The sequence below is a fragment of the Pecten maximus genome, chromosome 9 (assembly GCF_902652985.1).
Source record: "Pecten maximus chromosome 9, xPecMax1.1, whole genome shotgun sequence".
Taxonomy (NCBI): domain Eukaryota; kingdom Metazoa; phylum Mollusca; class Bivalvia; order Pectinida; family Pectinidae; genus Pecten; species Pecten maximus.
Window position 1 is genome coordinate 706,189 of NC_047023.1, and position 10,525 is coordinate 716,713.

General features: G+C 42.3%; 1 protein-coding gene across 1 annotated transcript in view; it reads right to left on the reverse strand.

The window, feature by feature from the left end:
* Positions 1 to 8,807, reverse strand: part of LOC117335065 (neuronal acetylcholine receptor subunit alpha-10-like) — a 59,500-nt gene extending 50,693 nt beyond the window's left edge. The window contains exon 1 of the mRNA XM_033894986.1: positions 8,585 to 8,807. Within this exon, the coding sequence (XP_033750877.1) occupies positions 8,585 to 8,800 (216 nt within the window). The 5' untranslated portion in view covers positions 8,801 to 8,807. The remainder of the gene's footprint in view (positions 1 to 8,584) is intronic.
* Between the last annotated feature and the right edge of the window lie 1,718 nt (positions 8,808 to 10,525).

Here is a 10,525-nt window from a genome sequence, read left to right on the forward strand (position 1 = left end):
TCAAGTTTACCCTGCTGGCCCTGTGTAGACATTAGGTCAATGACACTCAAGTTTACCCTGCTGGCCCTGTGTAGACATCAGGTCAATGACACTCAAGTTTACTCTGCTGGCCCTATGTAATGTAGACATTAGGTCAATGACACTCAAGTTTACCCTGCTGGCCCTGTGTAATGTAGACATTAGGTCAATGACACTCAAGTTTACTCTGCTGGCCCTGTGTAATGTAGACATTAGGTCAATGACACTCAAGTTTACCCTGCTGGCCCTGTGTAGACATTAGGTCAATGACACTCAAGTTTACCCTGCTGGCCCTATGTAATGTAGACATTAGGTCAATGACACTCAAGTTTACCCTGCTGGCCCTGTGTAATGTAGACATTAGGTCAATGACACTCAAGTTTACCCTGCTGGCCCTGTGTAGACATTAGGTCAATGACACTCAAGTTTACCCTGCTGGCCCTGTGTAATGTAGACATTAGGTCAATGACACTCAAGTTTACCCTGCTGGCCCTGTGTAGACATTAGGTCAATGACACTCAAGTTTACCCTGCTGGCCCTGTGTAGACATTAGGTCAATGACACTCAAGTTTACCCTGCTGGCCCTGTGTAATGTAGACATTAGGTCAATGACACTCAAGTTTACTCTGCTGGCCCTGTGTAGACATTAGGTCAATGACACTCAAGTTTACTCGGCTGGCCCTGTGTAGACATTAGGTCAATGACACTCAAGTTTACTCTGCTGGCCCTGTGTAATGTAGACATTAGGTCAATGACACTCAAGTTTACTCTGCTGGCCCTGTGTAGACATTAGGTCAATGACACTCAAGTTTACTCTGCTGGCCCTGTGTAATGTAGACATTAGGTCAATGACACTCAAGTTTACCCTGCTGGCCCTGTGTAATGTAGACATTAGGTCAATGACACTCAAGTTTACCCTGCTGGCCCTGTGTAGACATTAGGTCAATGACACTCAAGTTTACCCTGCTGGCCCTGTGTAGACATTAGGTCAATGACACTCAAGTTTACTCTGCTGGCCCTGTGTAGACATTAGGTCAATGACACTCAAGTTTACTCTGCTGGCCCTGTGTAAACATTAGGTCAATGACACTCAAGTTTACTCTGCTGGCCCTGTGTAATGTAGACATTAGGTCAATGACACTCAAGTTTACTCTGCTGGCCCTGTGTAGACATTAGGTCAATGACACTCAAGTTTACTCTGCTGGCCCTGTGTAATGTAGACATTAGGTCAATGACACTCAAGTTTACCCTGCTGGCCCTGTGTAATGTAGACATTAGGTCAATGACACTCAAGTTTACCCTGCTGGCCCTGTGTAATGTAGACATTAGGTCAATGACACTCAAGTTTACCCTGCTGGCCCTGTGTAATGTAGACATTAGGTCAATGACACTCAAGTTTACTCTGCTGGCCCTGTGTAATGTAGACATTAGGTCAATGACACTCAAGTTTACCCTGCTGGCCCTGTGTAATGTAGACATTAGGTCAATGACACTCAAGTTTACTCTGCTGGTCCTGTGTAATGTAGACATTAGGTCAATGACACTCAAGTTTACCCTGCTGGCCCTGTGTAGACATTAGGTCAATGACACTCAAGTTTACCCTGCTGGCCCTGTGTAATGTAGACATTAGGTCAATGACACTCAAGTTTACCCTGCTGGCCCTGTGTAGACATTAGGTCAATGACACTCAAGTTTACCCTGCTGGCCCTGTGTAATGTAGACATTAGGTCAATGACACTCAAGTTTACCCTGCTGGCCCTGTGTAATGTAGACATTAGGTCAATGACACTCAAGTTTACTCTGCTGGCCCTGTGTAGACATTAGGTCAATGACACTCAAGTTTACTCTGCTGGCCCTGTGTGATGTAGACATTAGGTCAATGACACTCAAGTTTACCCTGCTGGCCCTGTGTAATGTAGACATTAGGTCAATGACACTCAAGTTTACCCTGCTGGCCCTGTGTAATGTAGACATTAGGTCAATGACACTCAAGTTTACTCTGCTGGCCCTGTGTAATGTAGACATTAGGTCAATGACACTCAAGTTTACCCTGCTGGCCCTGTGTAATGTAGACATTAGGTCAATGACACTCAAGTTTACCCTGCTGGCCCTGTGTAATGTAGACATTAGGTCAATGACACTCAAGTTTACTCTGCTGGCCCTGTGTAGACATTAGGTCAATGACACTCAAGTTTACCCTGCTGGCCCTATGTAATGTAGACATTAGGTCAATGACACTCAAGTTTACCCTGCTGGCCCTGTGTAATGTAGACATTAGGTCAATGACACTCAAGTTTACCCTGCTGGCCCTGTGTAATGTAGACATTAGGTCAATGACACTCAAGTTTACCCTGCTGGCCCTGTGTAGACATTAGGTCAATGACACTCAAGTTTACCCTGCTGGCCCTGTGTAGACATTAGGTCAATGACACTCAAGTTTACTCTGCTGGCCCTGTGTAGACATTAGGTCAATGACACTCAAGTTTACCCTGCTGGCCCTGTGTAGACATTAGGTCAATGACACTCAAGTTTACCCTGCTGGCCCTGTGTAATGTAGACATTAGGTCAATGACACTCAAGTTTACCCTGCTGGCCCTGTGTAATGTAGACATTAGGTCAATGACACTCAAGTTTACTCTGCTGGCCCTGTGTAGACATTAGGTCAATGACACTCAAGTTTACCCTGCTGGCCCTGTGTAATGTAGACATTAGGTCAATGACACTCAAGTTTACTCTGCTGGCCCTGTGTAATGTAGACATTAGGTCAATGACACTCAAGTTTACCCTGCTGGCCCTGTGTAATGTAGACATTAGGTCAATGACACTCAAGTTTACCCTGCTGGCCCTGTGTAATGTAGACATTAGGTCAATGACACTCAAGTTTACTCTGCTGGCCCTGTGTAGACATTAGGTCAATGACACTCAAGTTTACCCTGCTGGCCCTGTGTAATGTAGACATTAGGTCAATGACACTCAAGTTTACTCTGCTGGCCCTGTGTAATGTAGACATTAGGTCAATGACACTCAAGTTTACCCTGCTGGCCCTGTGTAATGTAGACATTAGGTCAATGACACTCAAGTTTAATCTGCTGGCCCTGTGTAATGTAGACATTAGGTCAATGACACTCAAGTTTACCCTGCTGGCCCTGTGTAGACATTAGGTCAATGACACTCAAGTTTACCCTGCTGGCCCTGTGTAATGTAGACATTAGGTCAATGACACTCAAGTTTACCCTGCTGGCCCTGTGTAATGTAGACATTAGGTCAATGACACTCAAGTTTACTCTGCTGGCCCTGTGTAGACATTAGGTCAATGACACTCAAGTTTACCCTGCTGGCCCTGTGTAATGTAGACATTAGGTCAATGACACTCAAGTTTACTCTGCTGGCCCTGTGTAATGTAGACATTAGATCAATGACACTCAAGTTTACCCTGCTGGCCCTGTGTAGACATTAGATCAATGACACTCAAGTTTACCCTGCTGGCCCTGTGTAATGTAGACATTAGGTCAATGACACTCAAGTTTACCCTGCTGGCCCTGTGTAATGTAGACTTTAGGTCAATGACACCATGTTAATGATTCTTTGATAGCTGCTGTGTTGAAATACATCAGAAAATATTTCTGCCAAACACAGAATGAGACGAAAAGGTGACTTGTACACAATGTACCCGAGCCTTCATCACCTTGCAGTGAGATGAAGTAAACTTTGAGTACATCTGTCCAGGCTCAGAGAACATTGTAATCACATAATGTTGCTAACGGCACGGAATTGCATACATATATGCAAAGGTTTACTATTTGCGGGAAAGCATTCACCATCTGACGAAATATAACGTGTTGGACCCGTTTAAAATTTAGAAGAGTTCGGAGGAGTGAACCATTCACTACACTTCTTTATTCTCCTATTTGGTAAAATAGTTTTCCTTTATACAGAAATCATTTCAGTTTGTCTTTGGTTTATGAATAATACATACACAATACATACAACAGAATAGTTATACGTGTCTTCAAGTTTCCATGTATGTGTATCGCCTACTACAACAAGTACAGAAAGTTCCGACAACTTTACAAAATGCCAACAATTGTTACTTCTGCTGAAATTTCTCGAAAGAAAAAAAAGCAAAGCTCTCTAGAGCTGAAATGCCACAATGTTCGGAAAAGACATCAAACATCTCTAGAGTTGAAGTAGTCGTAATGATTAGAAAATATCCCCAAATCTCCCATAGCTGAAAAGCCCTAATATTCAGAAAATATTCTCAAACCTCTCTAGAGCTGAAGACGTCACAATGTTAGGAAAATACCCACAATCATTTCTATTGCTGAAGATGTCACAATGTTAGGAAAATACCCACAATCATTTCTATTGCTGAAGATCTCATAATGTTAGGAAAATACTCACAATCATTTCTATTGCTGAAGACGTCACAATGTTAAGAAAATACCCACAATCATTTCTATTGCTGAAGACGTCACAATGTTAAGAAAATACCCACAATCATTTCTATTGCTGAAGATCTCATAATGTTAGGAAAATACTCACAATCATTTCTATTGCTGAAGACGTCACAATCTTCAGGCAATAACCGCAAACATTTCAATAGCTGATGTATTCATAATATTCAGGAAAAAACCCCGCAAACCTTCATAGAGCTGAAAAGTCACAAAACACCCTCTAGCGCTAAGGTAGTGACAATGTTCTGAAAAAGCACACACATTTTTCTAGAGCTGCAGTGTCAAAATGTTTAAAAATACACTCAAACCTTAAAGAGCTGAAATTGTCATAATATTTAGAAAATACCCGTAAGCCTCTAGAGTTAAAGTAGTCACAATATTCAAAATGTTCATCCTGTAAACCTCCATATAGCGCAAGTTTTTACAATGTTTAGAAAATACCCTCCAACCTCTCTACAGCTAAGGTAGTTACAATATTTAGGAAAAAAGCCCAAATCTATTCTACAGTTGAAAAGCTAGAATGTTCAAAAATACCCGCAAACCTTCCTATAGCTGAAGTATTCACAATATTCAGTACCTTAAAACTTGTCTAATGCTGAAGAATCACAAAGTTCAGAATATACCGGCAAATCTCTCTAGAGTTGAGGTAGTTACAATATTCAGAAAATACCGACAAACTTTTCAAGAGCTGAAGTAGCCATACTGATCAGAAGATACATGCAAACATCTCTTGAGCCGAAGTAGTCACACTGTTCGGGAAATACCCGCAACGATTTCTGGAGTTGAAGTAGTAAAAATAGTTCAGAAATTACCCACAAACCATTTTAGAGCTGATGTAGTCATACTGTTTAGAACTAGACAATGTTGAGAAAGTACCGTTTAACTTTTTTTCTGTAATAGTATGACGAGAGAATATCCCTTTCCTTTCCCTAACTTAGTGTTCCTGGGTACATCGACTGTGTTAGAACTTCCCAGCCTTTATTTCATTAACGCATGCATCAAATTCTCTGCATGCTGCAACTGAAAGATTTTGGATGAGATTTATTGTATTTTATCTTATTTATGGGTTCAGATTTTTTTTTTCTTCGTTTAGCTATGTTGGTTTGGCTGGTGCAGATATGGTCTGGAGGATTATCAGAACTAGGGCCCACGCCTGTGACCTGGAGGATTATCAGAACTAGGGCCCACGCCTGTGACCTGGAGGGCTATCAGAACTAGGGCCCACGCCTGTGACCTGGAGGGCTATCAGAACTAGGGCCCACGCCTGTGATCTGGAGGGCTATCAGAACTAGGGCCCACGCCTGTGACCTGGAGGGCTATCAGAACTAGGGCCCACGCCTGTGACCTGGAGGGCTATCAGAACTAGGGCCCACGCCTGTGACCTGGAGGATTATCAGACCTAGGGCCCACGCCTGTGACCTGGAGGATTATTAGAACTAGGGCCCACGCCTGTGACCTGGAGGGCTATCAGAACTAGGGCCCACGCCTGTGACCTGGAGGGCTATCGGAACTAGGGCCCACGCCTGTGACCTGGAGGGCTATCAGAACTAGGGCCCACGCCTGTGACCTGGAGGGCTATCAGAACTAGGGCCCACGCCTGTGACCTGGAGGATTATCAGAACTAGGGCCCACGCCTGTGACCTGGAGGGCTATCAGAACTAGGGCCCACGCCTGTGACCTGGAGGGCTATCAGAACTAGGGCCCACGCCTGTGACCTGGAGGGCTATCAGAACTAGGGCCCACGCCTGTGATCTGGAGGGCTATCAGAACTAGGGCCCACGCCTGTGACCTGGAGGGCTATCAGAACTAGGGCCCACGCCTGTGACCTGAAGGGCTATCAGAACTAGGGCCCACGCCTGTGACCTGGAGGATTATCAGACCTAGGGCCCACGCCTGTGACCTGGAGGATTATTAGAACTAGGGCCCACGCCTGTGACCTGGAGGGCTATCAGAACTAAGGCCCACGCCTGTGACCTGGAGGGCTATCGGAACTAGGGCCCACGCCTGTGACCTGGAGGGCTATCAGAACTAGGGCCCACGCCTGTGACCTGGAGGGCTATCAGAACTAGGGCCCACGCCTGTGACCTGGAGGGCTATCAGAACTAGGGCCCACGCCTGTGACCTGGAGGGCTATCAGAACTAGGGCCCACGCCTGTGACCTGGAGGGCTATCAGAACTAGGGCCCACGCCTGTGACCTGGAGGGCTATCAGAACTAGGGCCCACGCCTGTGACCTGGAGGGCTATCAGAACTAGGGCCCACGCCTGTGACCGGGAGGATTATCAGAACTAGGGCCCACGCCTGTGACCGGTGTAACAATATGTGTGAGAGACAGCTGTCAAACGTTAGAAATTAAAACACAAAAGGCAATATATTAGATATACCAATAAAAATGTCCGCTTCCGTGCATGTTTATACATTTGTATGTTGATGTGTATTGTGTTTTCCAATGACGAATCTTTAATGCATCAAAAAATGCCGAATCTCGTTCCTGTTTTCGGTATAAAATGCCGAATTTTGTTCGTGTGTTGGGTATAAAATGCTGAATTTCGTTCGTGTGTTTGGGAATAAAATGCTGAATTTCATGAAATATTCGTGACTATAATCTATATGGCTAGTAGCGACAGAACAGATTAGAATTGATGTACCGTGTAGAGTTGTGAAGACGTAGACACTGAATCCCATCCAATGACCGAGAATTAATTCGGATTCTGAAATCGCCCCAGTGGGTATTACAGAACTGTATACAGGTTGTAAAAATAGTCCAAAGATATACAATTGTTTGTTTCTACCTTTCGATTTACTGTTTAGTTCAATAAAATGAATTTTCACTGCCAGCAGATAACGTTAAAGGCTTACGGTTTGCGCGTTTAAGTATATATATCTTGGGAAATAAACTTGAGTGTGCTTTTCAATCACGCACAAAAACAGTTAGCACAAGCGTTAAGGTGCACACATGGCTGTTTAATTGTTTCTTATGGCCTCAGTATATGGTAAAACACTGTTAATATATTGATGTAATTACGATGTAACGTTGCCGACGTATGGTGATGCTGTTTGACTATTGTTTGTAACAAACGTGGTGGGTTAAATTTAAAAACTTTGTTTAGTTAAAGCTGAATACGTAGTACCCTATGTAGCGATCAATACACCGTCTGTAGTACACGACTTATTCCAGGAATAAATCTTTGTTTTGAGGTGTGGTTCAAACTAGAATGAACACTTGGTTTTTTAGATTCCAAATGAACCTTTAAATGTCCTTAATTCTACATTTAAATGAAGTAATGTATAGAACCTGCTCGAACTGCAGGCGAGGGTGTTTGTAGCTGATTTAACTGTGGTAGATTTCAAACTTTACGGTAAAAATTTACTTTGACTCTGACGATAAACCATTTTATGAAATCTGAATTTTTGACATGTTATCATTTAATTTAATATAATTTCACATGGTGTGTAATTTGATTCAATATTCTGCGTTCTATAAATGTTCTTACATGCGAGCCGTTAAAGCACAGGCACACATCGCAAAGTCGTATACAGGTGGTTAGACTCGGTAAAAACCAAACTAATTACTGGCTGGTGTGAAGATCAGGTTTTTGTTTGATTGTTATTTTCAAAACGGCATAAAATGCAACACCTTCTGCTCTGAACACAACACTTCTGGTTTTGATTTATAAGGAAAATACATTTTGAATTGATAAAAATATAATAATATCTTAAATGCGCGAAATGTTAAACGTAAAGGATAATTACCGCCCCTTCTATGTTTCAATATTTCTCTTGGCCTGTTTTGATTTCCATACTTTAGTTTAAAATACGAGTCCTGAAGTGAAACAGCTGTATGACACAATCTAGTGTCCATCATTCGTCATATAACTATCGAGACTTAATTCACAGTTAACTGTGGTTTTTTCACTTGAACAAAACATATTGACTCACATGCAGATCACTTCTGAAAATAAAAACAACTTCAATGACTTGAAATACGTCCAAATCAATTGACAAAATATGATAACTTCTTAAATACACAGACATAAGTTCAAATTCTGAAATACTCACCGACACGCTAATAAATGTTTACAGAAACTAATGAAACAAACTATGGATACTCACCATGTCCATAATCTGTATAAGACTGAAGCCGAAGCCGACGACGACATTCTCTGAGGAGTTGAACACGGGACGAACACTGTTGTCGTACGTGAGTTTGTTAAAAAGCTTGCCAACCAGTCTTTGTTCGTCGGGTAGACATTCCGTGCACAGAGCTAAACAAATAAACAACAAAACCGGTAACTTACTGTAGCTACCAGGTGGTTGGCATGGAAACATGTTTACATCCGGGTATTCCGCCCAGGACGTAACCTGTGCTCACAATTTACAGTCTCATTAAATACCGGTCGGAATAAAAGCCATTCTGGATACGCGGGGTTGTACTGTATACGGTCATGCAGGAGAATAAAAGTTGAATAAATATCAGCTTTCACTGTTAATGTGGCACATCCGATTTCAAATTATGGTTTCTTAAAATCCGCCAACAAATGGTATAAGCAGGTCCCTGTGAAAGGAGAGTTCACTTTGAACGTCAACGTAAAATGATAGTATATATCAGAGTAGTCAGTGTACTGTGTCACCCGCACACCATGTGACAAATAACCGGTTCTAATACGTATATTCCAACTTTGTCCGGTATACTAAGTGTCCGGAATGATAAGGTGACGATAAATTGAGGTAGCGGTAACAGTGAACTAACACAGTAACAGACAGAAGTTTCGGTCCCAACAACCGAGGATTTTTATCAACTTTTGTTTAAAAGGTTTTACTCCGTCAACAGTACGGAATACACAGGGTCCGCAGTAGTTACGACGGTGGGTGTCCGGTGGGTCCGGATGTTCGTCGTCCCTGCGTACGCTCGACAACACTAATACTCCTCACCGTAAGCAAACCTTCCGCTGGCTGGCCAAGCAAGCCACCAATATCGAGTGTTACTACTTTAAACCTGAGCGAAACTGATGTCAAAGTAGATTGTCGACAGGATAAGAAAGTTATGATTTCATTCGAGAGAGTTTCGTTATATACAGTGTTGGAATCAACAAGTACAGACATAAACTAGACATAATGTGTTGTGTTCCTTTTAACAGGCGTATAAAGCTACATGATATATCTACATCTTCTTTTGAGTTTCCTGTCACATTAGTCATAAAATAACTAATCGAAATAGCTGGGGTACATGTCTCTATCGCCTAGATGCCTTGTATACTGATGTGTCGCACCTCAGATTTGGTACCACAGATAAAATATCTGTCGATCGGACAAACATTACACAGGGTGACAGAGGGACACTGTCGAAATACATGTAACCGCCGTATATCATGACAAGAATTCGATAGAATCTGATCGACATGTCAATCAATCTGGACGTCCGTATTATCATACGGAGAACATTTACTCCATAACCTAAATAGGAACATAATCAACACATCAATGACATTTGGGTGTGTCACGTGACAACGCCATGTGACAACTGCTAATACCTATATCATTAGATGAAATATCTTATTTTAAAATATCTAAATGGACAGTTAATTGTCCGGAATATATTTTCTTCTGGAAATATCTATCCTGGGGGATGGCCAAAGCGCCAAAGGTCAAAAGGTCGAAATGCGTCATTGTAGAGTTAGATGTTAACATTGATGTCTATCCTTCGAGCCTTGATTTGAAAGTGATACACGATTCGCTAAGTTAATTTATAAACATGTTTCGTTAGTTTTGTAACCGTTCATAATTTGAAAAATAGATTCGTCGTGCCTTTCCTTTCGTGAACGTACTTGCAATGACCTACGTCACAGACCTTACGCTTCGGTGTCTAATTACCATTCCAAAGCATAAGTTTAATTTTATAAAGCAAGGAAATCTTCAATTGAACGACAAAATGATATTATTCATTTATTCTGCTGAATGGCTGCTTTTAAGTCTCGTGACTAGTGTTTTGATACGAGATCTCAGCAAAGCAAAGTACCATGGGTAATTACCTAACATTCATATCTCCGGGGCCGA